We start from the raw sequence: 26,863 nt of genomic DNA, 5'->3' as shown, positions 1-26,863 counted from the left end.
ACACGGGCGTGCGGCGAACCGCATAAAGTCAAGCCTTTCTGGGCACAGCTAATCCAGGCGTCATCGCTACCGGCCGGTCTCGCCACCCCTTCTTCAGAGCGAGTGGGCAAAAAGGGCCCTTCTATTCTGATTGGGATGTTAAGTGATCATGTGGCGCAAAGGCTGAAGGATCACTCCATTGATGTCCTTCCTGCTGGATATGAGATTTCACATGTTTGAAGGTGAAAACACCTTGGGAATGAGTAAAACAAGACACACGCGAGCGAGATGACTCACCTCCATCACTGCGTACTTTTGACCAAGCCAACAAGTCTTCAATGTGTCTCGCGCAGATTGGCCCGTTGGTCCCTCAAAGCCGCCGCGGGTGGGATGTTCTTGGTCTCGTCTTCCCTGGCGTGTGGAAGGAGCATCGTCGGGTCCGGCCCGTTTGGGCGAGAGGGATGCGGGCCGCCTCTTCAACTCACTGAGGTTAGTTGCGGTTTGCAGGCCCGTCCCACGTATGCAACACTGACTTCGCTTGTTGGCCGGCTCATCACAAAGAGCTCGCAGTTCCAGACAGGAGGACATTCTGCTCGCGTCGCACCAATCCACACCCAGACATGTGACGTTGGCACCGGAGCCGCTCTGACCATAAGATCGTATCCGAGGCGCAAACGTTTGATGTCGATGGAACTTCGGCGAAAGAGAAATTGTGGCATAACCTGGCAGAGCCGCGACCGATCGATGGTTGGCAGCCAATTCCCACAGCAGCAACCAAATGAACGACGTATCCGACAAACGTCGGAATTTGCGTGGCGCAGACATCTCACGATGAAACATCTCGAGTAGGCAGAAAGGATTGCGGACAAAAGTGACCTCCTGAGAAACATAAATCTTCCTATATTTCTTGGTATCGCCCCTCAGCTGCTCATTTATGGTTTGATGCTAAAGTTGCGATTAAGACCTCGGTCGCCATCATCGTACGATTACATACTCCAACAACCTGTCGATTCACTTGACGGAGGGTAAAATGACTTCACTTAGTCTTTCCAAGAAGGAATGACTTGGGAGAACTCAACGACTTTACAGTTTGTAAATAAAGAAAAAGAATCACTTCAACAAAATCTAGTTCGACATTGGGGAGCGTATTGATTTCATGCATGGATTAAGTCAAAGAGGAATTTTAATCCAAATCTGCCACGCGGTGAGAGTGATTCTTCATCTTGATCCTCTAAGTAGGTTACTTTCAAAGCATGAGTTGTTTGCGACTTTTGTCGATCCGAGCCGCGGCCGATGCTTCTGCGTTGGTCCTCTTTTGGTCATTGGCAGTTCTCAAAATTAGAAAAACGACTTATTTGATTTCACTTTTCATACAGAAATCCACACATTAAAATATGCTTGTTTTGCCTGGAAAGAGGACGTAAAAGAAAATATAGCACGAGACACCGAATCCCAAAAAAACACACACACAAAAAAAAATCAAAAATAAAATCCTGCTCGTATAGTTATTTTGGATTTCCGGTACTTATCGTCGGAAGCATTTCTCATACCGACAAGTCTTTAAAAAAACAAACATAAAATAGCACAACCACGAAAAACAACCGGAAAACAACAGTCATCGTAATTCATTGCTTGATATTTTTAAATAAACCAATACATAAACAATGAAAAAAAACCGGATTCCCTCTTGTTCATCATTCCAACAATTTGTCATTTGATTCTGGTTGCTATTTATTTTGCGTCCTCGGGCTTGCCGTAGTGTTTACTTCAAAATGACGCGCTGGCGAGCTAGCCCTCCCTCCCTCCGTCTCTTTCAAGTATTTCAAACTATATTTCATCGGGTTGGGCGTGCCTATTCAGCATTTATGACTTCGAAATTCCTCCAAAGTGTACGTTTTCGTGAGCGGAACGGTGCATCATTAGCAATCCCTGAAAAAGCGTGACATTGCAGGGTTAGCTTGTTAGCTGCATGGCGATGGCTGACCCGGCGGCCGAGGCGGAGCTGCTCCGGCCGGTGCCCCGCGAGCAGGCCATCCTGGAGAGCTTCTTCACGCAGCTCGGCATGTTCTCCTTCGACCGCGCCAAGGACTACGTGGAGAAGGAGAAAGACAACAGCAGCCGGAGCTCCGGGGCCGTCTGGGCCGCGCTGCTGGCCGCCCTGGCTCACCTGGCCGCCGCCGAGAAGGCTTACCATAACATGACCTTCCTGGGACAGAAAATGGGTACAGACAAACGAAACCAGCCTTCACCCGCAAACTGCCAGAAACGCTGACCCGGGCACACCGCTTCGTCTGCGTTCTTTAGTTACATTCTTAGCACCTTATCTGACCCAGAAACGGTTTTACATTTCCTTCCACTCCCCAAAACAGTTGCAAGATTAAGGACATGCAGGGGACGATTGACAACAGCAGTAACAACCATTGTTCGCAAGTTTGATTGACCGCTGTTTATTTTGCAGCCACCAGAGGGCGCTGCAGCACAACACTCGTTTGACCTGACCTCTTGTCCCTTATAGCCCGCCACCAGAGGGCGCTGCAGCACAACACTCGTTTGACCTGCCCTCTTGTCCCTGCAGGAAGTCAGTCCTTCTTCAGCCGCAAGGACTCGACACGCACCATCTACACGTCTCTGCACAATGAACTGCGCAAGGTGATGACGTCGGGGCGCCACGTGCAGCAGCAGCAGCAGCAGCAACTGCTGCAGCAGCAGCAGCACCAGCAGCAGCAGCAGCAGCAGGCCTCGCCGTACCTGGAGGACCTGCTGTGTCACTTGGCCGAGCAGCTGTGCCACTTTGCGCAGGCCCGCGTGGAAATGGCCGACCTCTACGAGAAGATGCACGCGCTGGCCGGACAGAAGAACGTCAACGGCGAGACGCTGGTGCCTGCCCTGGATGCCGTGATGCACAAGTACAGCTCCAAGTGAGTCTGAGGGCGGGACAATTCCACTCAATTTCCATGGCCTTCCCATGGAGCTTGATTGTCAAGTGAGGGCAATTTAATGATATCATATTTCTCATGAGAACAAAAAAATAACATTAGGTATGCTTGACACACAAGCCATTCATAAATTGCATAACATCTCTGTTTTCATGCCATGCAATTTAAGCTTTTTTCTTTGCAAGCCATACTGGCCACATTTAAGCGAGTTGCTGAGGCGCAAGTCAAGAAGTCCACAAGGCTTCCTGTCACTGCTGGGCTGAAATCATCTTCAAATTAGATGGAGGAGCTTTGCCCAAGAGCCCCTGTGAGGCTCTTTATTGTGTGTGTGCGCGCGCGCGCCAAGTTTTTTATAGAAGCAACATGACGTTATTTGCGTCAACATGATAAATGAAGCAGTGCGAAGGAGGCGGGGGGAGGGGGGGGGCATGTAACGAGGTCAGAGGAAGAAAAGTGCTGAACACGCTCTTTGGCTCTGGGGATGAAACCAAAGTGACATCCCGCGCAGCTGCCGTCTTTGCGCCCGCCCGCCCGCCCGCCCGCTCACTTAATGGCGGATCTCCCCCAGGTTCCACCACCCCATCCTGGGCCGCGTGGAGGAGAGCTTCCAGACGGAGGTGGAAGTGGTCACGCAGCTCCTGCGCTGCCAGGCGCAGGTGTCGGAGTGGCGCTTCCTGCCGGCGCTGCTCAGCCTGCACGGCGCCGGCGCCAAACTGACGGCATGGGGCCAGCTCTTCCAGCGGCAGAAGGAGACCCGCAAGCATCTCTTTGGAGGCCAGTCCCAGCGGAGCGTCCAGCCGCCGCACCTGTACGCCTGGCTCCAGCGCTTCCAGGCCGCCCTCCTGGCCAAGTTCAGCTTCTACTTCCACGAGGCGCTGAGCCGCCAGAGCACGCCGGCCGACATGCGGGCGCTGACGGCCCGCGCCACGCCCGACTACCACGGCAAGATCTGCTCCTTTGCGCGCAAGCACGACGCCGCCAGCGTCTCGCTGGTCTTCAACAACCGCGGCTCGGAGAGCTTCCGGGGCCACGGCTACCACCACCCGCGCTCCTACCGCGAGGCCCCCAAGGGCGTGGAGCAGTTCCCCGCCGTGGTGTCGCTGCCCACGGGTGAGCGCCCGCTGGCGCACTGGCCCAACGTGGTGATGATGATGGGCGACCGCGCCGCCGAGCTGGCCGCGCCCGACAAAGTGGTGCACTTCTACGACGACAAGGTCCAGAGCACCTACTACCTGGCCCGGCCCGAGCCCTACTTCACCCTGGTGGTCATCCTGGACGGCAGGAAGTCCGAGCGGGACCTGGGCGTGGTGGCCTTCCTGCAGGAGATCTGCGGCTCGCTGCGCAATTCCAAACCCTTCGCCGGCCTCAAGCCGGGCTCCAAGGGATGACCCCGCGGCAAGACTTGAGCTTTCCTCCGCTCGGATTTGTCCGCCTCTGGGTCTAGCGGCTGGACTCTAGCCTGTACCCAGCTAATGTGAGAGTGTTCGAACCTTTCACAAAAGTGCTTCTAAGATAAAAAACAAAAAGAGTCAGCGTATTGTGGACTTGGCTTGTAATTTATTTGTAATATAAATACGACACATTTGAACAATCCATTTTGGCTATGGGAGCTGACGTGACGAAAGCCCGGGTTTCAAACACCAACAGACAGAACATTTTCCCTCCTCTTCCGGCGCATCAGCACGTGATGATGCCACAACAGACGGATGCTATCCTAAACAAGGTCAGTGTGCAAATGCGGGAACTCTAGCAAAGGTTTGAAGGATTAATCTCATTCAGAGTGCTGCAGCCCCCCCCCCCCCCCCCCCCAAAAAACAGGAAAAAAAGGCACTTTCACATTCTCTCGCTCTCACATTCACATTGGCTGTGCTGTTCAAGTGTTTTAAGGTTAAACCCTGTCAGTTTAAGGTTAACGTGGGAGTTTAGTGCAGGGGTTCTCCGACTTTCTGGGTCCGGGGACTCTAACGATACTTTGCTTGTTGTCTTTTGCAGGTTAGGGGCCTTTTGCTGCTCTTTTTTTTTTTTTTCCCCCCCCTCCCAGGCTGTGCAAATTGCTGCTTATGGGGTTGGGGGCGGGCCAACAAGCAGCAACTTTTTTTGGTGCATTTTATTTTACCTTGCCGGTTCCGTTTATTTATTTTATCTGAGCCCATTTATTTGCGATGCGTTTTTTTTTTTTTCTTCATTCAGAATGTTACATTATTGTTTATGTCAATTAGAATGATTTTGGCAGTTTGCAAAGCCTTTTGCTCACGTCAGCGCTTGGAATTGGCCCCAAAACGAAACGAAGGAAGGCCCCGTTTGATCAAATGAGAGCACGGCACTCCCGGCCGGCGGTCCCCGGACCGCAGTTTGAGAACCTTTAGTGTAGCGAGCAGGTAAACGCACAAAGAAGGTGGCATGCAAGTTTCCCATCTTGCACTCAAACCAGGTCTACGGATCATCGACCTACTGGCGAGCACTACTTGAGTCGAGCTGCGTGCGCAAGCCCAAGGCAAGTGGTACGCACGCACGCACACACGCACGCTCACACACACACCATAAAAGTTCCCTCCCAAGCACGGCACCCTGTACGTATGAACATCTCACCCCATAAAGAAGAAGGCTCTTAAAGTTCGGAAGTAACATTCAATAGATGAACAGTCGTTATAAACATTCATTTGTTAAGTAATTAGCTGGACCTTTGTGGGTTTTAGCAGCAGAACTGAGTAGAAAACAAAAAAAAAGATTCAATAGGAGAGAAAGAGAGAGCACCATGGCCCGGTCCAACATTCACTTGACTAGAACTACCGTGCCTACTAAATGCTTCTGTACAACAAGAAGACAGGTTCCGCTTTTCTAGAATAGTTGCGAAGAAAAGCAAAGTAGCCATGATAGAAATACACGTCACAGCCACGTTCCCCCGCTACCTTGACTTCCGAGTATTTCCGTTCCGTTCGTTTCCGTACGAGTAATGAAGTGCCTTTGTACATCAAATATGAATGTGTATTTGCAAAGTTCCTACTTGTCTACGTTTCACGTCATTCTACCGCAGTTCAGCTCTTCAGCATTCACACGCAATTTTTCTACGCATTCTCTAGTTAGGATTAATAGGTATTCTTACGCGCGACGCCCAAGCGCCTTTCCGACCCTCACTCGTCCGAGTTGCAAAATGCTTGGCGGTAGCTACCCTGTTCTCCTCGAGGTGGGCCCACTTTGGCTCACATGGTGCAGGATTTGTCGGCGGGCGGCGGCGGGGGGAGAGGCGGCGTGCTGCTCTTGGGCGGCACGGCCGGTTTGGGCCTCAGGGCGGGGGGCCGAGGCGGGACCCCCGTCCGAGCGCCCGCCGACACGGCCTTGAAGGCTTCCGGAGACGGGTCGGCCGGCCTGGGCGGGGGGCCCGGCAGAGGGCTGACGGGACTGAGGGGCCCGAGCGGGCTCGGCGTGCCGGGGGTCCCCGGGGTGCCGGGGGTGCCCGGCGTGCTGGGCGTGCTGTGGGGGCTCGGCGACTCGGAGGAGCAGGGGCCCGGTGGGCCGTTCTTCACCTGTTCCAGGGTGTCCAGGACCACGTCCGGAGCCGGCCTGCGGGCCTGACGCTCCAGCAGCCGGTAGTCCCCCAGGGCCACGCTCACCGTCTCCTCGATATCCTGCGCCGAGACACCGAAAATATTTTTTTTGCTCGAAAGGGGCTTCGGTTTGAAGACCCAGTTGGGTACCTGAGCCAGCGTGCCGCTCTCGGCGGCTCTGGTGCGATGCGAGTCGAAGCCGTGCAGGCTGCCGCTGTGCAGGCTGCCGCCGTGCAGGCTGCCGCTCGCCCGGCGGATGGGCGTGTCCTCGGCCCGCCGCAGCGAATCGCGCCGGGCCACGGTCACGCCGGCCGAGCGCCGGCGGCGCTCGGGGCTGTCCGGCGGCGGCGGCGGTGGCGTCGGGCCCTGGCCGCGCCCCAGCAGCAGGTCCCGGGGGCTGAAGTGACCCGTCACCGGGGGCGAGCCGCGCTCCATCACCGCCCCGTTGCCGTGGCAGTCGGCGGAGCGGCCCAGCGGACGTCGGAAGAGACCCTCGGTTCGCTTCCTCCTGTGACTGGCGCCGCCACGTTAGCGCCGGCAATTCTCGTCTGTTTTTGCGGAACTTACCTGTGGTACGACTCGGGCGCTCGCACGTCGGTGGGCGAGCGCAGGTCTCGGATGGACCTCTTGTCCTCGGTGCTGCTGCTCCCGCCGTCGCTGTCGGCTTTTTGGCTCACGGCGTCTGACGTGGCGTCACCCCTAAACGAACCGACGCCACAGTCAATTGCGCGATCGATCGATCGATGCTAATGGGCGAAGAGGGACTTCATCAGAGGCTGTTTGGCCAATCTGACGAATGGAATGAATCACTCGAGCAAAATCCAGACGTTTCTTTGTCTTTGACTTTGTGTCAGGGCCAAGGCGTGCGTGCGTGCGTGCGTGCGTGCGCTCGGCGGCGGCGGTGCCTTGGCACTCGCCTGTCCTTGACCGCGACGTACTGATGCGGCACCAGGCCGCGGTTGCCGTTGTGGCGCCCCTCCCACCAGTCGTGCGAGGTGCGCTGGTAGAGCAGCAGCGTGGCCCCCTTTTTGAAAGACAGCTCGCGGCCAGAGCGCCCCACGTAGTCGAACCTGGCCACCGCCTCGACCGCCTCGCCCTCTGCAAGAGGGGAAAGAAAAAAGGTGTCGCAGGAGGAAGGGACGTCACCATGGCCGCAGTTGCCAAGGCAACAGAGCTCTGCGTACCCTCGTCGCTCGTCTGGGTCTCGGTGCCGGCGTCCGGCTCCGTCTCCTCCAGAGCTCCCGGCTCGCTGAAAGGACTCTCGCTGTGGGAAGCAGAGGTTGCCGTTTGGGTTTGTCATTTTCTAACATGGATGACCACTGACACAACTACCGTCTGACTTCTCTCGTCCCCAGTCGCCAATGAATGAAAAGCAAGCGCGAGGAGCCTCTCACCAGTACTGCTCGCCGGTCATGCAGGTCTCGTAGAGCGGCCCCGGCAGCTCCTTGGCGTCGGGGAAAATGTTGTCGTGGTGCAGGATGACCGTCTTGACCACCTCGTTGACGTGGGCCTGGCAGGCCACCTGGTCCAGAGAGTCCGGGGTGGGCAGCAGAGTCGGCCCAAAGACGATGGCCAGGTTCCCGGCGTCCATCATGTTCTCGTCGCTGTACTTGGACAGGCTGGAGGACAGCGAAAGGGTGGGCTCGGACAGGAAGTCGCCGCGACGGCGAGCGAGGGCCACCTACTGGTTGAGGAAGGCGAAGAGGTAGCGCATCACCACCAGCGTGGCCCTCGGGACCCCCATCAGGATCTTTTGGATGCACTGGGCTCGCTCGTAGAGGTTCTCCATGCCTGCTCAGCAGCAAGAGAGCGTTCGGAAGGGCACCAAACTCACCCGGGTTCCGACTCATCGCAGACGAGCGCCACTCACGGACGCAGGCGATGAGGTCGTTGAACCTGTCGCTGGGGAAGAGCGGGTTCTCCAGGCCGCGGAAGTACAGCTTTAAGACGCCGGCCACCGAGTTGATGTCGCGGTTGCTTTCCTCGTCAATCAGCGGGTCGTCACCTGGCCGGGAGCCCGTCGATCAGATCCACAAGCCAGCCCCGCCCCGCCCCGTCTGAACCCACGCTCACCTCTCTCAAAGGAGTTCTTGATGTCGTTGACCTCCACTTGAGAACCGGACACCCGGAATATGCCTTGGTGTTGGAGACCTGTGCCGTAGGTACGGAAAGCCCTTCCATTCTAGGTTCTCCGTTCACTTTGGAATTTGCACTCACCGTGGAGGTTGATGTAGCGCACGCAGCTCTCCACCAGCAGAGGGATGGCTTTGCTCGAGTCCTGTCAACACGGTCGGCGCTGTTACTATGTCGCTTCACGGCATAAGATTCAAGAGTTTTTATTCTCCAAACTTTACCTGGTGCTTGCTGTGCGAGTTCTTGCGCCCGCGACTGAAAGAGGACGTTGAAACGGGGTCAAGTCGGTGAAAAACCCACGAGGCGGCAGAATCTTACCTGGTGGTGAGCAGCTCGGCCCTGTAACCTGCCGGAGGGAGGGAGGGAGGGAGGGAGGCAAAGCGGGAAAAAGGACCCACCCGTTCAGTGTCCGTCTTTGGATCTATTGTTGCCGTCGGGACATTGGCTAGCTCACCTTCGGCTATGGCTTTCTTGAGGACGTCGTGTTTGGCTTGGAGCTTGGACACCAGGTTGCTCCCCTCCAGGTACTCTCGGAATTTCTGCGAGACAGAAAAATGCGGTCCGGCTTTGTTTTGCGCTCGGGTCTGGGCCCGCCGCCGCCGCCGCTTTGCTCTCACGGTGAAGTAGAAGAGTTCCGTCTCCTGCTGGTTGGCTCGCCTCTTGGCCAGGCTGGGTTTGTTCAGGTAGCCGTCCGACACGCTGGACTTGACCGACTCGGACGACGGACTGTGGGTGAAGCTCTGCGAGACGTCGTAGTCGTCCAGCACCGTCATGTCCTGAAGGGCGCTCAGCGTGGCGCCCCATGTCTTCTTCACCTGCCCAGCAAAGGGTGAGCTACGTTTTGCTACGGGCCAGACCAAGGAGCGTCTCTGGCGTGAGCGCCCGCCCGCCCCTTCTGACCTCTTCGTTCTCGATCTGAAGCGACGCCAGGCGGGTCTGCAGCTGCGTGAGGCGCAAGGTGAGCTCCGCCTGCACCTGCGGCTGGGAGGCGATCTGGCTCACCTGGCGGGAGGGAGGGAGGGAGGGAGACCGGCCCAACGCAAAGGTCACGCCACCCGCCCAGACGTCCCGGCCAGACGCCGGCTCGTACCCACCGTGTCGCCCATGTGGGCCTGGAAGCTGAAGCGGGGCGGCGGACAGAAGGCGCTGGGGTAGAGGCCCAGCAGACGTTGGCGGTCCCGGGCGGGGTCCAGACCCTCCACGGCGCCTTCCAGGACCTCCAGACCGGCGCGCCTGGACGCCTCCAGGCTGAGTTCGGCCGACAGGTACGTCCTCAGCGCCCGGCTCAGACTGGAGTGGTAGCCGAGGTCGCAGCACTGGCCGCCGACACATTGACACATTGACGGCGCCCGGGCCAAACGGCTTTCCGGCTCTCGGGAACTCACGTCGATGATGTCGGGCAGGTCGTGGATGTAGTACTTGAAGACGGCGGCGTTGGTGGCCTCCAGAGTCAGCAGGTACTCGTTGCGCGCTTTCAGCGTCTTCACTTTGTTCTCCGAGTATTTGGCCTTCCTCTGAAAGCAAGCGTGACAGTCGGCGGCCGTGACGGTCGGCGGCCCGCCACGCCGGCGCGTCCGTACACCGACCTTTTCGCGCATCTTCTCCATCTTGCGGGCGGCGTTGCGCCTCTGGTGGCGTTCCTCCATGCGCAAGCCGAACACGGGCTCGGCCGCGCCGCCCGTTACGCCCTTGACTCGCCCCTCCTGCCGCTCGGCCTCGCGCAGCTTGCTCTCGGCGTTGATGGTCTCCACGTGGTACATGTGGTAGCTCTTCATCACCTGGGGAGAAGCGAGATGGCGGACCAGACTCCACGTGTGCGTGCGCGGTTGCCGGCCAGCCGGCCGGCACTTACGGTGTAGAGCTCGTTGAGAAGCTTCATGAGATCCTCCTGAAGCTGGAAGATGATCTCCTTGCTCTAAAGGAGGACACATCATCAAGCCACGTGACGGCGGCGAGGGTGGGAATTTTTTTCTTGAGGTGCCACGAGAGGGATGAATAATGAAGATGATGAGCGCGTGTTTAATTAGCCGTTAAGCCCGACAGAGCGCTCCAAAACTGACTTGGCTTTTCCCTCGGCGCAGGAGTCTCGCTCGCTCGCTTCCCGTTTTAGCGCACAAGTTGAATAAAACATGCGTTTTGACTTGTGATGAGGAGGAAGGGCGGCGGGCAATCTGACCCTTTTGAGGAGGCGGGCTGAGTCCTCGCTGATGTGCGTGAGGCGAGTGATGACGTTGTTCAAATAGAGGTCGCCGAGCGTGGCGTGGTCCTTGCTCTCCCTCCTCACCTGGACACACGCGCAATTGGGAGCGGATGGCATCTAGTCTTTAACGTCTGCCAAGAGCCACCGTCTGCTCACCTGGTTGAGCAGCAGGTACCAGCAGTTGACAGGCGACAGAAGGTTCTGGTCTTTTCTGGAAGAAGCAGACAAGGTGTCAGAGGCAGAGGGCGGGCGGGCGGGCGGGCCCGGCCCGGCCCGGCGGCGGGCAGGCGGGCAGCTGGGTGGCACGCCTACTTGTACTGCTGGTGGTCTTTGGTGCTGCGCGTCTTGGCCATGAACCTCTCGGCCAGCTTCTCCAGGTTGCGCGAGTACTCGGTCTCGATCTCGGCCTTCTTGCGGAAGAAGTCCTGCAGGTCCTGGAGGAGCTGCACGCGCATCTCCGTCTGCTGCTCCAGACAGCGCTGCTGCTCCACCAGCTGGGCCCGCACATCTACAAAGAGCCAAAACGCTGACGCTGGCTTTCATTGCCGTTGGGCCCTGCCTTCACACCTTCTTCCGTTCCTCAAGTCTGCACTTAGTGCCTTCCCATTTTTCAGGGCATTTTCTGTCAACATATTTTTTGCAACTGAGCCCGGCATTTCCTTGTGGGCGGCTTTGTCACCTTTGGACTGTGCGTGTCCGTGTCAGGAGTCACCTTGGAGACCCACGCAGCGAGCGAGCGAGCGAGAGAGAGAGAGAGAGAGAGAGAGAGAGAGAGAGAGGCACGCTCTGCTGCTCGGCCAGCATCCGTCTCCAACAGCGGGGAGGGAGGCAAAGCGGCGAGGACGGAATACACAATAGGCTTCCCTCACCTCGCACACACACACACACACACACACACACACACACACACACACACACACACACGCGCGCGCGCATCCTCGCAAACACGCAGACTGAATCCTCGGGGAGCCTCTCTGCTCTGACAGACGTCGTCATGGCAACCACACAGTGTGTGAAGCATGTGACGGCCAAGGTGATGGCGAGGGAACGCGAGCTGTCGCATCCGCTTTTCACTTCCAATATGAATACCGAGGAGGGGCGGTGCGGTGCGCTAGAATAGTGGTTTGTGCGCCTGGCTCGCAGTTTGGGAGATTCTGGCTTTGAATCCTCGGGATTCTCGAAACATCAGCGCTCATGGTTGACTGTGCGGTGACTGGCGTGCGCAACGACAGTAGAACGACCATGTGCTACTCATTGTGCAAAAGTGCATGTAAATTTCGGGGGGTGTTGGTGAAGCCTCGGCTTTTTCGTCTGCCGGCCGGCCGGCCTCAGTGCTCTGGTCCACCTGGCCCGCGCACGCTATACGTACGCGCCGCCTCCAGCTTTGCACCAATCACCGGGCGGCATGGGGAGGCAGACTTAGGAGGCACATAGTTACAGGAGCTTTATGGTCCGAGGGGGGGCGGGGGGGGGATTCTCATTTCATGTGAGCGGCCATTTCAATGCAGGGCATCCCCGCCTGCACACATACAACAAGAATGGCAAAAACAAATAACGGTGTGTGTCTACGTGCTGAATATAATTTGTAGATAATGAATTTGACTTTACTTGATGGAAAATCATTTTGGCGCACAGATGTTGTAGAAGGGACCAAAAAGAAGGTCATGTGTCAGGTGCTCGTGAAGGAGGAGGATGTCTATTGCTTTTGTCTTCTGCTCAACTACTGACTGCATGTGAGGAAAAAAAAAAAATCTCAATGAAACATGGTTCATGTGAACGTGGGATCGTCACGGTGGCATTTTCGCGTGCTAGCAGGTGTCTTTTTTTCTAAAGGGCACATGATGCGGGCGGGGATGCTGCTGGTAACCACGGTGCTCTCTCAAAAGGATGCGGGGGGCGCCAAAAGGGGATGGGGGGCGGATGCTTTAGGACTCCCCATGACCCTGAACCCCAGACAGCCTCGCCTCCCTAAAACATTTCCAGCTTCATGCAGCACTCGGGATGAACTCGTGACGTGCACGCGTGCGCGTGCGTGTGCTGCAAGATTCCCGCCTTACCTTTCACTTGACTCTCGTAGTCAGCAAGGATCTCTTTGTCCTTTTTGCTCTTGTTGGAGTTTGACATGTCGCCTCCACCAAGCACGTCACCGCATCCAAATGAACACAATCAAATGAAAAAAAACAAACAAGATTATTTTCCGCCTCGTTCTTTGCCCTCCAGCATGCTCGCTACGTCCACGCACTGCCGCAGCCTCCACGCTGACGATGAGGAGGGGGAGAAGGATGGAGGAAGATCAAGTCAGACGGCAATTAGCTTCTCTCGTGAGCGCGCACGTCACGATGCGCACACATGAGCAGCGGCACCTGCGCGCTCCCGTGCGGCTCCGGGCACACGCCCACGAGGTCGGCACGCAGAGAGGGCACGCATGCGCGCCCGCCGACAACCACGCGAGGCGGCGAGTGGTTTACAGTTGGAAGGGTGTGTCCACGACGCGCGCCTGTGGGCCGATTGACTTGTGACGTACGTGTTGAAAAACTGTTCACGTGAACATGACGACTTTACTCATGAATACACGCGTGCCTCAATCCGCGATATTGTTTAATATAACAGCTACAGACACCATTACCAATTCGTCGATTTGGTCCCGACCTGAAATGAAATTGGATTTATTGGCCGTTGTCTCCCTCTAGTGGCCAACTGGGAGATGCGAGCCTTTCGGTGACGTCGTCGATTATTATAAATGATCTTAATCTCTGTCCCTCCCCTCCTCTCTGTTTGAAATGTAAAACTTCAAACTTTTATTATTTTTCTCTCTTGCCGTTATACATTTTGCAAGTTATCTTCGTTGGAAGGTGCATTTTTTCCCCTTTCTAAAAGAAAGTGATCCAGCTCTAGCTGAAACCATGGAAATAAAAATGTGACGAAATAAAAGAGCAGGTCCGTTTCAGTTTTTGGGTGCAGATGACGTGGGATTATCTTGAAAAAAACAAAAAAAAAAAAAAAAAAAAAACAACCCCTTTTAGAACAACACGCAAATAATGATGACGTATCCTTGTTCCTGCTTACGGCGTTTTGACTTGACTGAGTTCCGAGTCGGACCTTTGTTAGTGACGGACCAAACAAAACAGCAAGAAACTCATACGTGTCTGCTTCAGTACAGCGCTGGGCTAACTCTTTGTCTGTAAGTTATTTCACATCATCATAACTTTATCTATTTATTTACGTTTCTCTATACAGTTTAACACATTTTGAAACTCGCGGTGAATACTGTTCGTCCTGCCGACGCAATATTCAGTTTGCCCACGAGGGGGCTGTAGAGCCATGTTATAGAATTCACGTTGCTTCATATTCATGTGCGCATGACTGTATAATTTTGTTTTATTGACAACAAAACGTCACATTTTGCAAGGTTTAGTTTAGATTGTGTAATAGAAGAGTTGAGAAATAAAAGTGAGGAAGAAAACCAAAAGAAAATTCTCGAAAATAACTTCTAGACTTCTTCGTCATGACCTGGCTGTCGAGCTATTCAGAACCTAGCGAGGGCAGAAGAATCCTGTAACTGAACACTGTATAATCTCCTACTTTCAATAGGAAGAGCCAACACTGGGTTTTCCATTGTCTCTCTTTGGCCAAAAGATGGCATTGCAGTGCAATCAATGGTTTCTATTTCAACAACGAGCGACCAGTGCAATCAATGCTTTCTATTTCAACAACGAGCGACCTTAGTGCAGCGGAAGCAATTATAGGTCTATATTTAAGCAGAAACATATCAGTGCTCATGCTTGAGCGTTTATCTTCTTCTTTTTTTTTTTCTGCGCAGCTTCATGTTTCATTCCGGCTTCGTGTCCGCTGTATCGCGCCAGACGAGCCGGAAGCTGACGCCAGAGAGTGAGTTTCAATTCCGTGTATTTATTTATGTGGTGCATTTACTTGAATTATTATTATTATTAAAGATGATTTTATTAATGATTTTCAATCATTTCTAGTAGAGGAGTTATTAGGTAAATACATCCATTCCGGGTTTCGTCTCACCTGCGGTGCAATTACTTGATTGGACTTCCGACGTCACACCTGCACGGTTACACTATTAGCTGTTAGCTCGTCGTCGTGTATTAAACTTTCCTCAAATCATTTCTTTTTTCTTTCAAAATATTATGAATTTACGACTCGTGAGTGAGTTCGTTAGTTAGCTAGCTTCTGGTTGTGGTTTGGAATGGCCAAAGTTCCATTGGCACTGACCGAATTGGACACGCTGGACCTTACTTATTTATTTTGTTCAAAATGAAGACGCTTTTCCACACTGCCTGAGCTAAGAAGGCAGGTAAGACATGATTCTGTTTTAAGCTGTGTTAGTGAGTATTTTTATTTAAACAAACGTATGTGTTAAAAAAAAATGTAGTGGGGGCTCCATCCTTGGACCGGGTGGCCTATTATTTGTATTTATTAATTCATTCATTTATTTATCGTTGGTATTATTATTGTTGTTGTTTTCGTTTGTGGTAGTAATCATAATTCATTTGACTGAAGTAGAAGATCATTCTGAGTCGACCGAGCGAGCGGCTAAGAATTCAACTGAATCTTGTAAATACACTTTTCTTTGAATCTTTATCTATTTATCTAAGTCATAAAAATGTCCACACACACAAATCACACCTCAGTATATAATAGCAAAAATTGGTGGTAAATAAATTCTCAATACAATTCTATTTGAAACAATACAAACTCAACCAAGAAGTCATGTGTAAATATTTTTCAAATTTGTGAATCGACAAGGATTTTCGTGTGTTATATTTGTGTGTGTTTTTTTTTTTTTTTTGTGTTTTTTTTTGAATGCGCAAACATAAAGCCTATCATTCCTGCAACGTATTGATCATTTAACAGCCTCATAGCAAACGGTCTCCACTTTGGTGCTGTGCTGCCTTGAGGTAGCTTCAGTCGTAATTGCTTGGCAGGCTCAGATGCAGCCGCTGAGGCGTTCACCGACCCTTGGACGTGACCTCTGCGGGGTGCCTCATTAACGAGGGGAGGGGGCTCGGGGACGCCCGCGACGAGGACGGATGTCAGACATAACGAGCGCCGCTCTTTTTTTTTTCCCCACATCATCGATCGCTGGCAACATGCGTGTTATGGGACAACATTTTTTGATCACTGATTGGATTCATTGATCATAAAGCAGACAATCATTACCAAGGCCTTGTAATATTTTCATTCGTTAATTTAAAATGTATTTCTGTTTTTTTTCATAATTGAATTGATCTCAAATTATTTTTTCATTGTCATATATTTCAAAATGGAATGTTTGCATTTATGTACTTAGATGATTGACTTTCTTGTCCATAATAGATACAGGTGCGTTTTTTTTATTTGTATTTTTTTTTTTATCATCTTAGTCCAGCCATCAAGGCTTTTTCATGATGTCCGGGTGATTAAAGTGTAGCGCAAAGAAATGGATTGCTGTATTTTGTGGGTAGACCCACCCGCCACAATATTGCACGTTTTGAAATGATCTTTGTTTTGACAGGATACGTTGCAAGTGGACAAGTCGCTCGCCTTCAATGTATTACCTCGTTGTACCGCAACAGGCTGAGCGTTGCTGGAAGCGCCAGAGCTAGAAGCAGGCAAGGTGAGTGTTGTGTGCCGTGCTTGCTTTTCTTCCATGCTCATTTTGAAAAGTTGTTTCACATCACATGTGAGGTTGAATTTGAAAAAAAAGATTTTTTTTTTAAGGTTAAAACAAATGTTAAGTCAGTGTCATCACAGTTGATGATTCATTTTGATGTACGCAAGTGAACATGTCGTCAGCGGTGTGTTATGCTGTGTCGGACTTGCTCCTTTTAGATTGCAGCCTTGCAGGTTGCTTGGCCTTTAGGTGGCAGCGGCGTGCCGTGCCGTGCCGTGCCGTGCCGTGCTGTGCCGTGACATGACAGCGCGCCAATGACAGCTGGCGTAAACAAAAGAGAAACCAACGAACGCTTAGGGCTCATTATTTCTTCTTCTTTGCTCGTCTGACCGAGGGAGGGAAAAGAATGCAAAAGTTGACTGCATGCTCTCGCTGTCAAACTTTGATGTTTTTCTTTTTCGCCTGCTGTTGTTATGGCGCCGATGCTTGCTTGCCGCTTTAATTGATAGCTGGGAACGATTGCTGTTGCGATGCGTATCTCTTCTCTTTTTGGAACTTGAATCGTCGACATTTGAAGCGCCTTTGATGCAAACGTTGACCGTTTTACATCGTCTGCTAGCATCGAGCTATTTCGCCAAGTCCGAAGTTAGCTCGCCAAGCAAAGAATGGAAAGTAGAAAGGCCCAAGTTGTGGCCGGCGACTCGCTGTTACCGCCGGTGGCTACGAACGGTATCGCAGGGTGAGCGAAAGCTCTCCTTTGCGTCTTGGTGTCGCAGCGGCGGAAAGTTTTAAGAGCGAGACACCTCTGAACTTAATTACCCCGTGACTAATGAATGTTTGATTGCGGAGTTCCCCGGGGCTGTCAACAGCAGATAATATATCACAAACTTCGAACGTAGCACTAATTGCTTTGGCAAGAGCGTCACCGCCATTAGAATAATGTGCTTCTAAATGCACAAATCTTATTAGGTGACAAACTTGATTTCAAGATTTTTTTTTTTCCGAGCCACCGCCGTTGAGGACCATTGTACGCGTTTGGGATTCAAAATAGATGTTTGCGTAATGCGCCCAGACGCCCGCCGAGCGTCCACGTTTGCTCGGACCAGCGCAATTTGAATTGTCAAAGCCGCTATCGCACGTGGACGAAGCGAGCGAGGCGTATCAAAGGCTGCGGCAGGCGTGTTGAAGCGTCCAGACAGCCAATCAGAGGATCGATGGCAGGCGTGACTTAGCCAATGAGCCACTGTGTTATCTCGCTGGCCGCCCTCCATCTGGCCTCCACTTTTTTTTTGCCCTTGTATTGATGGAGTTTTAGCCCGGCCGCTTCCGATGTGAGCAAATGAATCTTTGGCTCGCCCCTCCATTACGCGGCGGCAAAAATCCGCAGCCATTTGCTCGGATGCCGCCGCTATGATTTCGCAACGTGAAATTTACTAGGCGGCTCTATCACGCCTAGACAGGTAAAGTGTCATCAAGCCGTGCTTGAACCCTGACATTTTGTTTTCGAGTGGCCAGTTCCAGGAATCCCGCCCCTTGAAATTTGGAGAGCGAAAATGAAGCCGGCGCGTCGCCGGTCGAGCCGCGGAAAAGCCCCATGTCGAAAAAGTCACGGATCGTCTGCCGCGGTTATTTGCAAAGACAAAGTCCTCCTTGAGATTTTGCTCTGACTGCTGCTAATTTTCACCATTTTTTTCTTGCTTTGTGAGTTGGCTAAAAACTTTCAGTGACTGAGTCAACCCCCCCCCCCCCCTCACCCCGCCCCCCCTCGGCAGCCGCTCGTCAGGTTTTCCCCGCTCTAATGAACCTGGGGGGTCTCAGGGCAGCTTCTCCGGGCTTGATTAGGCTCCTCATTAAAGAAAGGTCCACAGCAGACTCCCCTTCCTTCCCATCCCCTCCGTGCCCTCGCCTCCGTCCACCTCCCATTAACGGCCATCCTGTCCAACAGAGTGGCGTTTTTAATTACGGCAAAACCGCATTGCGCGCGCGTGTGTTTGTTGTCACCTCTGAAAGTAATGAAGACGCTTTGTGTGTGCGTCGTAAAGTTGTCAGGAAGCCTCGCGGAGAGCACACGCGTTCTTTAATGTCCGACTCGTCGTCAGGCCTCCGCCAAGGCGCTAACGAGCAACAACATGCCCAAAAAGAAGGACGGAGGCGGCGAGAAACGCTAAACGAGCATTTGGGAAATGAAAGCGCACAATGCTGAGGCGAGGCGAGGCGAGGCGAGGCGGTGAGACCCCCCCCCCCTTCTGGAGGCAGATGAGATGAGTTGGCTGACAAAAAAGACGTGAAATCTGATTACATTGTGGAAGAGGGTTAATCTCTCCTTCTGCGGCTAATTCCCAAAACAATGCGACAGCCCGCTAACCGGGGTCACACGCGGAACATCGCCACAACGCCGCCGCGCCAAACGTGCCTTCCTATCATCGGCGTTAGAGCGCCTCGTTGTTGCCGCGAGTGAGCGATAAATGACGAAAACAAGGCACCAGACCTCTTTTGTTTGTTGTATTCCCTCCACAAATGGTAAATCCGCTCTTGCTTCCTTTTTGACGATCCCCACGTTTCCTTTTCGATTTCTACTCACGGTCTCCGTCTTGGCATCTTTCCGCGCGGTCGGGCGCGCTGAAACGCCGTCTAATCGGAAGATATTTTTAACATCTCTGATGGAATCTAATTAGCGAGCTCAAGCAAGTGGAGAAGCGGTCCAGCGCCGCCTACGAGCGAGCGAGCGAGCGAGCGAGCGGTCGGGTCGCGCCCGTGATGAGTTTGCGTGGAAGAGACTCCAGTCGGAGCGTGCGAGGTGGCGGACAGCGAGGCGCTTCTGCTACTTTGGGGGCATTTCTCCAGCCCCCGCATTAGCATTTACCCGTCGAGCCGTGTTTTATCTCGAGCGCTTCCTCACCTTCCCCGGTTAGCCGCTACGCTAACGCACAGAATAAGTGTTTTGCACACAGTAGTTATCTCCCCCACACGTGACTCAAATGGCACAGTGGAATTGCTTCAAGCGCTTCGCTTGTCGGCTTTCGTATTCGCCGGCGTTGGCTGAAAAAAAGATAAGGCGGAGGTCCGCTCGAGCACTTTCCCCCCTCGCTTTTAATGATGTATCAGATTTTATACGGCACTCTTGGAGGGACTAAGGACGCTTAACAATAACCTGTGGGGGTCATTCAAATTTGGAATATGTTCCGACTTGGCCTGCGTTTGTAACCCGCTCCGAATCCCGTCAATGGATCCTTTTTTCCGACTGCTAGCATCTTTGCACCTTACTTTGAGCCCTTTTTAAGCGCTCCCTATTGTGATGGAGACGTCTCGGCACGAGCGAGCGAGCGGCTTTCATCTTGACAATTTGTCCTCCTCGTTAGCGTCCCGCAGATGAGGTCGCCGAACCGCATTAACCTCTTTGGGCCCGGCGCATAATGGCCTTTGTTGGCGCGCCGCTAATACCGCCGGGCTATCAAAACAATCTGCTTACAATAACGGCCGACCGCCGACAAGGCCTTCTTATTGTTGCCGTTCCCGAGGGACGGCGTGAAGTGACGGCGCGAAGTGACGGCGCAAAGTGACGGCGCATCCACGTGCTGAACCGCAACGGAGGACCAAACGCGCATTGGTTTCATCTGCCGTCAATAGGAAAGTAGTAATTGGTGTCAAGCGAGTACCCGAGGCCGTCGTAGCATTTTTGTACGTCTGCTGCGGAACCAAAAGCGATCGTGTTGGGCCTCCCCCAAAGCGTTAAGCATTCGCTTGGACTGGTTTCTGGGTCTTGGGAGCCTGACTTGAGTGTGCATTTGGCTTGCACGGACGGCGCCAATGGCCTTTGAAGTGTGTTTAATGAAGCCGGCCACCATCTGCCCGCTCGCCCATATGACACGCCGTGCCATCTCCAAACGCATTCAGGATTGAATCGACGCAGGGAAGGAAAGGCGGGCGGCCGCTCCCCCGTTCATGTCAAGGCTGCCAGGTGAATCCAAGATGGCAGTTGACTTGCCGTCAGCACGCCTCGCTTTCCTCCTCCTGCCAAACAATGCCCCCCTGGTGCCGCCGCCGCCGCCGCTAATTGGATGTCCCTCGACGCCGCCGAGACGCGTGAACTTGTCAAAACGAACCGGCGGAATCTGAGAGCCGTTGGCATTCTGTAATCTCAAGCAAAAACTGTCCATCTTTTTTTAGTTAAAATGACGCGACATCAAACTAAACGGTGCGCCGCCATCTAGTGGTCGGCAGTGGCGGCGCCTAACCAGATGCGGACTGTACAAACAACTTGGCGGAATACTGTGGCAAGAAACGCCGGAAGAGAATCGTTTTCCCCCCCAGTGGCAAAAAGTGTTTTTCGGGAGTGCCGTGCCGCGCCAGGCGGGCTGCGCCGGGTGAGCGCCCGCCCGCCCGCCAGCCCGCCCGCCCGCCCGCCCGCCAGCCAGCCGCATAAAACCTCCCACGGCTGGCTTTCACGCCGCCGTTCAAAGCCTTTTCATTCATCCGCACTCAAAACGCGCATATATACATGTCAGACGGAGCGCCACGCGGCCACCTAATTGCCTTGACAGAATTAAAGGCAAAGTGCACGTCGTCGTCGTCGCTGACGAGATTCCATTAGAAGCCATTAAAAAAAAAAAAGTCGCGTGGGAGCCGTGGATGGCGAGCCCACCCTCCTCCCCGCCTCCTCTTCTCTTGTGCACCAACACTAATGGAGGCGCACTGGCGAGGCGGACCCTCCTGACGGCTCTGGTGGCGCTCGGTCGCTCGCTGGAGTGTGTGGAGGCCGCTCGCTACAGGAAATGCGCGTGAGCGTGGGCGGGCGGGCGGGCGGGCGTGCGTGCGTGCGTGCGTGCGGGCCTGCCTGCCTGCCAGGACTCCGCACTGCTGCTTTCAGCCCAAAGCAGTGTTAGCATGATCATTTAAAGGAAAAAACGGTCTCGCAAAGTAGTTTCACTCAAGCCTTTTTTTTTTTTTTTGGGAGAAAGTAGATTTAATCTGCAACAATTTTGCAATCGATTGAGAATACATCCACGTCATATTTGATCAATTTGGTCATTTTGTCAGCGTGTCATCTAGGTTTACTTTTTGCAGGTAACGTTATGTAGCAGCTGGATGTGAAGCCACGTGTGACGTCATCCAAAATATTTCTTTGCGCTTCTCGTTTGACTTGAAGCGCAAAAGAAAAGACGACGACCGAGGCAGGCTCTCGCCATCCTCTTCGCGCCATTAAATATCATCGGCTGACATTTTCAAAGAAACGGCAAAAAAAAAAAAAAAAAAAGAAATCTCCCGCTCGCATCGTTAAATGGCCGCTTTAATGATGGCGGAGTCCAAGTTAAGACCGGTCGCGGTGTCAGCGGCAGGCCGGGAGATTAATTTCTAGTCGCTTTCCCAACGCGGGCAACATTTAACTCATGACGCGCGGCAAATACTTGAGAATGCCACGCCGCCGCGTGCGCGGGTGTGTGCGCACGCTCGATCCGCTAAAATATCGAACACCGCATCTTTTCACAAGCCTTCCTGACTCACCCCTCTCCTCCCCCTCCTTTGGCCCGTTGCCCGTGGTGATGCTTCACCTCTGTAACCAGGAAGTGGGCGTGTTGAGCTGGGGGGGGGGGGGGGGGGGGGGGGGGGGGGTCATGTGTTCAACAGCGGCCCGCGTTTCTGCTTCTCATCGATTGTGCTCGGAGGCTGCGGATCAAGAGGGAAAAAAAAACGTCTCGCGCTTTTGATGTAAGTGGAGCGATGAGGCCACGGGGAAGCCAGCCAAAAACTGACCCGACCCTCTCGAGGCTCAATTCGTGACGACGAGCCTACCGAATTCGGCCCACCCAATTTTCTAAATTATTCATGGGTTGTCAGCCATCAATATGGCAGTCAACACTCGCTATCAACGCGTGTATTTGCTTCCCGCTTAGTCTGGACGGTGTCGCCTGATTGGCCGCCACGGCGACGGCGGTCCCGGGCCGCCGCTCGTCGCCCATCCGGATGGTCGCGTTCCGTCTTTCCGATTAGCTCACTTGACATTCGACAGACTTTGCCACGCATGCATTTGAATACATCAGAGCGCGGGTCTTTTTTTCTGGGAGGGAGGGGTGGACCCAGCTGCCGCGCCGCGCTCCTCCATCACACACCAGTTAGCCTTGTCGAAGGTAATTAAGGCGGGAAGCATCTGCTCAGCGCGCCTCGCACCTGCCGCCGCTCTGACCCCACGTCAGTGTGCAGGAAGTTGCGGCGGCCATTTTTGTGGTCATTCTTTGCCTTTTCCTCCATTGGGTATTGTGAAAAATGTCCCGGCGGCATTTGAGTTGTTTTGAATGCTCCGAACGGAACAAACGTTTTGCGCCAGCCAGGCTGCGATTGGCCCGTCGGCGGCGAGGACGCGCCAGCGCCACAATGAAGTCGTTCATCAAAATGGCGGTGCCAACCGGGCGCCTCTCCTCCTTGGCTCTTGTCGCAACACCTGCTGACACGCACACACATGCAGGATACAAATCTGACCTGTGTGTGTGTCTATTAATTAATTGTTGTTGTTTCCTCCCACAACGCGATTGCGTGCCACTTCCCCAAAAGAGATTTTGATCCCACTTTATTCAATTTGTATTGTCGTTGATTTTTACGTTCCTTTCGTATTTTTTAAGCTTGAATTGCTCTATTGTTTTTATTTAGTTCAATGGTTGACCTTTGACCTCCGAGTCCCTTCACCCCGGACGCTGTCGGCGCCTCCGAACGGGAAGCGCGGTGGTTTGCTCCGCCGCACCCGTCGCTCGTCCATCACACCCATTGATCCTCGCGCGCGCGCGCGCAAGTAAAGCCGGCCGTGTGGAGGCGTCTCGCCGTGTCATTCATCCATCTGCCGCCATCGATTGTCCGCCGCCGCTGAAATATACGAGCGTTTGTTCACACGGGGGTGGCGGCGGCGGCGGCCCCGGCCCCATGCGAGACGTATCGATTGGCTCATGCCTGTGCGTGGCCCGCGTAGGCCGTGTCGCCATTTATTTTGTCCGCGTAGACCGATAAGACTTTTCAACGTCGTCCATCAAGGCTGCAATGAGCGCATTAGTCAAAACGATGACGGCGGCAACTTCATATTTGGGGAGAACCCAGTGATGAATGCTGCCTTTGACCCGACGTGTGTTGTAACATTGCCATTTGAATAGCTGCCATCCAAATAACTGCCCGCCCATCAAGAGTGAAATTCAAACCCATGGGCAGATCTGGCCATCCATCCATCCATCCATCCATCCATCCATCCATCCATCCATCCATCCATCCATCCATCCATCCATCCATCCATCCATCCATCCATCCATCCATCCATCCATCCATCCATCCATCCATCCATCCATCCATCCATCCATCCATCCATCCATCCATCCATCCATCCATCCATCCATCCATCCATCCATCTCTGTATTGTCACAATTGGCCTCATTTGCATAATCCCGCCCGCCCCCCAAAAAATGGCGGTCATTTCTGCCTCGTGACAATAAAAGAGAAAAGGTTGGCTGGTGTTGCTTTGGAGTTCAAAGTTCCTCAAGTGGACGTGCGTCAGGCGTGTCCTCGCTTTTGCCTCCCCCGTGGCTCTTTTGTACGGTGATTTGCCGTCCCTCCGGCACCGCCTCGTTTCGCCACGCTGACCTTTAAAAGTGAGCGATGGCGCCTCTTATTGCGCACCGGGCAATAACCGTCGGCACGCGGCTAATCTCGGTCGCCACGCCACGCCACGTCGCGTCAAGTTGGCTTTTTCCCCAGCACGGCCAACACGCGAGTGCTAACAGCGGGGGGGGGGGGGGGGGGGGCGAGCTTTGGAAAGGTTACCGAGCTCAACACCTGCGCCGGAAAGGCAGCGCCGGAAATAAACCGTAAACCCTGCGGCTAACCTTTGGTTGGGTTCACTCTGCGCCGGCGATTCTCGTTAGCCGCGGCTTGCGAATCCCGCTTTGAGAAGCGGCCCTGCGTTGGACCTCGGGTAAGAGGGCCGGCCGCCTCTGCAACACGGACGGCGGCTCCAGTGTGTTAAAAATGCAACACGGACACTTTTGAACTGGCCAAGAGGAGAGAGAAAAAATGTCTCTGCACTGTGAGTGAACTTTGAGAGTTCAGAGGAATTTATGGAGATGAGGCCGTCGGCCCAAGAGCGCCTCCTCCCAGTGCCTCAAAGTGGACACGCTCGCTCCCGAGTTTGTCGCCGCTTCTCAACAAAACAAGCGGTTCGTGTCGACAAAATGAGTGCCGTGCCGCCGTCTCGTTGTAGGAACTATGTTGCGCTGAATTGAGCAGCTTCCTTTTGAACAAAAGGAGCGTGAGACAGCGAGTCGCCGTCTTACTGGATGTCGCTGCGAGAGGTCAGCGAGTAAAGCGGGAGCGGCGCCTCGTTCCACGCCGCTCGCCGCCCCCCGTCGCCATCGTCTGCGGCGACGCTAATACCTTGCGGAATTCAAGCGCTGACAGGTTATCATAATCCAATTTCAGAGACAACGGCGGCGGGCGAATGCCTCGCGGCGTACCGAGAGGGAATGGAAAAATCGGCGCCCCGGCGGATTAAATTACGCAGGGAGAAATAATTAGAAGCGACGTGGGAAAAATATCTTTTTGTGTTATTGTGCGCTCGTCAACAGCCGTCGGGGCCACGCGCGTGCCGTGCGCTACGACGTACTCAAACATCTCGCCTGTGATGGCGAGGACATGTCCGAAAAGTAGGGAGGAAGGAACGGTAAGAAGGTATTTGCGCACCCTTCCTCGGCAGCAGCAGCGAGCGAGCGAGCCAGCCGGCCGACATTAGCCGCATCGATCGCGTCCGCTCCATCGACTGAAACGTGCGCCCGCCGCTGACCTTTTGCTGCTTTCGGGGGCGTGAACACAAATTAGCCGTCGCCGTGGCCCAATAAAAGCTGGCTGTGGCTCTGATTTACGGCCGGCCGCCACGCCGTTTGCGAGCGACTAATTGAGCCAGGACAGATCCGGCCGGCTGGCCGTCGTACGCACGCACGCACGCAAGCACGCACGCACGCACGCACGCACGCCCCCCCCGCCCCGCCGTGTAAACACCTCGCCCTTTTTTGATACGTGACTTGTGTTCTGTCACAAGTCAGATCTAAACATTTGACATTTTATTGTTAACTTATTGCTTGATTCCTTTTTCCCTTAATTATCAATCGAATAGTCATGAATATGAAGAAATATTCCAATTAAATCAATATTGTAATAGTAATTCAAACAATATTTGTTTGATTTCAATGAATAAATAAATTGGGCGATAAATTGGCTCACCCAAACGGGTGCGCGCTGTCGTCACGACGACGAGGCGGCGAACGTCTCTGCAAAGCGCCGCGGCAACCCGAGAGCGAAGCGCTCTGGCCGGCCAACTTTCCCTCCTTCTGCGGCGACTAATCACAAGCCGCCGATCGCAGCGCCGGCTGTCGTTGGCGAGCTTGAGCCTAGCACATGCTTCCCCCAAGGCGACTTTATCTTCATGGCGGTCATCATCGATAGCGGATCGACGCCATCTGTCGGAGCTGCGGCCGTGACCCCATTTTGGGGCTTTGGACCCGGTCCGGTCTCCTTGGGGGCGGGCGGGCGGGCGCCTTTGGGACCGCAGTCAAAACTCGAGCGAAATGGGTGAAAAAAGTGCAAGAAATGCAACGAGCGTGTCAATTCAAAAATCTAAAAAGGCGTTTGTTTTGAAATGGGCCCAGTCTGACAGACTGCCATGCGCCGTCCCCTTTTCTTCCTCGGCAACAAAAAGTGACGAGAAAAAACAATGGCCTTCTTCTCCGGGATGCTAATTTCCATTCTAATTGCGTCAAAGCGCCCCCCCCCCCTCTCCTTTCACATGTGAGAAGCGCGTACGTGCGAGGGTGTTGATTAGACGGGGTAAAAATACGGCATGGAGGATTTTTATGCTAATTAGCCTTTAAACCTGCCTCGCGTCAGCCGGCCTCTCTAATTAGCATCTTTTTTTGTAGCTAGAGTGAGGATGGCGAAAAAGGAGGCGCAGTCGTGTGAATCCCGCTTTTTTTTCCTCTTTGCCGCGTGAATCCTCCTTCCCCCCCCCCCCTCTTTGCCGCCTCCGATTTGGCCGCCGAAGCCTCCTCGCGTCTTTCCACCGCCGCTCGACTGTTATCTTGCGCTCCTTCCCGTTTGGTCCGTCCATCTGCTTCACGCGTTTGTGTGTTTTTTTTTTTTTTTTTTCTCTCCCAATTAGCGGCAAATATTGGCCCGGTCCGGTTCCTTTGATGAGGAAGGCGCCACGCTTGTCGGACGGAAGGCTAGCAATACCGGGCGTTAGCTTAATGTGGCCCAGAGCTGTTCCCAATATTTTGCTTGATTCAATGAATTTTCAAGCTTCTCGTCGGTCCGCGAGCCGCGTTAGCATTTGGATCACTGCACGGAAAGCCGCTCTGCCGCTAATCGGTAGCCAAAGGGGAGCTAGCTAGCAAGTCCAGCAAACAAAACGGCACGCTCGCTGATCCTT

The 26,863-nt window shown here is 53.8% G+C and overlaps 3 protein-coding genes across 18 annotated transcripts in view; 2 read left to right on the top strand and 1 right to left on the bottom strand.

Moving 5' to 3' along the window:
* The first annotated feature begins 306 nt into the window (after nucleotides 1-306).
* On the top strand, nucleotides 307-4,452 carry kics2 (KICSTOR subunit 2). Its single transcript, XM_049760464.2, has 4 exons — nucleotides 307-468; nucleotides 1,931-2,201; nucleotides 2,555-2,897; nucleotides 3,484-4,452. The coding sequence occupies exons 2-4, from the start codon at nucleotides 1,949-1,951 to the stop codon at nucleotides 4,301-4,303; spliced, it is 1,416 nt and encodes a 471-aa protein (XP_049616421.1). The 5' UTR covers nucleotides 307-468; nucleotides 1,931-1,948; the 3' UTR covers nucleotides 4,304-4,452.
* On the bottom strand, nucleotides 4,451-13,657 carry LOC125991929 (SLIT-ROBO Rho GTPase-activating protein 1). The gene is made up of 23 exons (XM_049760312.2): nucleotides 12,851-13,657; nucleotides 11,106-11,301; nucleotides 10,950-11,004; nucleotides 10,770-10,877; nucleotides 10,446-10,508; nucleotides 10,180-10,371; nucleotides 9,979-10,107; nucleotides 9,688-9,909; nucleotides 9,494-9,595; nucleotides 9,211-9,408; nucleotides 9,048-9,132; nucleotides 8,912-8,939; nucleotides 8,815-8,848; nucleotides 8,678-8,738; nucleotides 8,534-8,611; nucleotides 8,331-8,465; nucleotides 8,146-8,251; nucleotides 7,855-8,079; nucleotides 7,645-7,724; nucleotides 7,378-7,558; nucleotides 7,028-7,159; nucleotides 6,611-6,974; nucleotides 4,451-6,541 (listed from the first exon to the last, which is right to left on the bottom strand). Exons 1-23 carry the CDS (start codon nucleotides 12,915-12,917, stop codon nucleotides 6,116-6,118), a joined length of 3,267 nt encoding a protein of 1,088 aa, XP_049616269.1. The 5' UTR covers nucleotides 12,918-13,657; the 3' UTR covers nucleotides 4,451-6,115.
* Nucleotides 13,658-13,836: 179 nt separating this feature from the next.
* Nucleotides 13,837-26,863, top strand: part of LOC125991946 (CUGBP Elav-like family member 2) — an 85,194-nt gene continuing 72,167 nt past the window's right edge. For 7 of the 16 annotated variants that reach the window (XM_049760393.2, XM_049760392.2, XM_049760383.2 and 4 more), the window contains exons 1-3: nucleotides 13,839-13,974; nucleotides 14,614-14,681; nucleotides 16,315-16,416. The gene's annotated coding sequence lies outside the window, so the exon portion shown is untranslated. Of the gene's footprint in view, nucleotides 13,975-14,613; nucleotides 14,682-16,314; nucleotides 16,417-26,863 lie in introns of all 16 variants that reach the window. The other 9 variants (XR_007489496.2, XM_049760409.2, XM_049760407.2 and 6 more) reach the window with 4 other exon arrangements.

This window comes from Syngnathus scovelli, chromosome 22 (genome assembly GCF_024217435.2).
Source record: "Syngnathus scovelli strain Florida chromosome 22, RoL_Ssco_1.2, whole genome shotgun sequence".
Taxonomy (NCBI): Eukaryota; Metazoa; Chordata; class Actinopteri; order Syngnathiformes; family Syngnathidae; genus Syngnathus; species Syngnathus scovelli.
Note: the sequence above shows the minus strand (reverse complement) of the source record. Positions and strands in the feature narration are given on the sequence as shown.

Excerpts from the sequence above, each read along its gene's own strand:
- kics2 (XM_049760464.2), top strand. The coding sequence starts at position 1,949 with ATGGCGATGGCTGACCCGGCGGCCGAGGCGGAGCTGCTCCGGCCGGTG. Across the intron at positions 2,202-2,554 it reads CTTCCTGGGACAGAAAATGG|GAAGTCAGTCCTTCTTCAGC; the intron begins GTACAGACAAAC and ends TTGTCCCTGCAG. Across the intron at positions 2,898-3,483 it reads ATGCACAAGTACAGCTCCAA|GTTCCACCACCCCATCCTGG; the intron begins GTGAGTCTGAGG and ends GATCTCCCCCAG.
- LOC125991929 (XM_049760312.2), bottom strand. The coding sequence starts at position 12,917 with ATGTCAAACTCCAACAAGAGCAAAAAGGACAAAGAGATCCTTGCTGAC. Across the intron at positions 9,910-9,978 it reads ACCTGCCCGACATCATCGAC|TGCTGCGACCTCGGCTACCA; the intron begins GTGAGTTCCCGA and ends GTCGGCGGCCAG. Across the intron at positions 8,739-8,814 it reads ACTCGCACAGCAAGCACCAG|GACTCGAGCAAAGCCATCCC; the intron begins GTAAAGTTTGGA and ends CCGTGTTGACAG.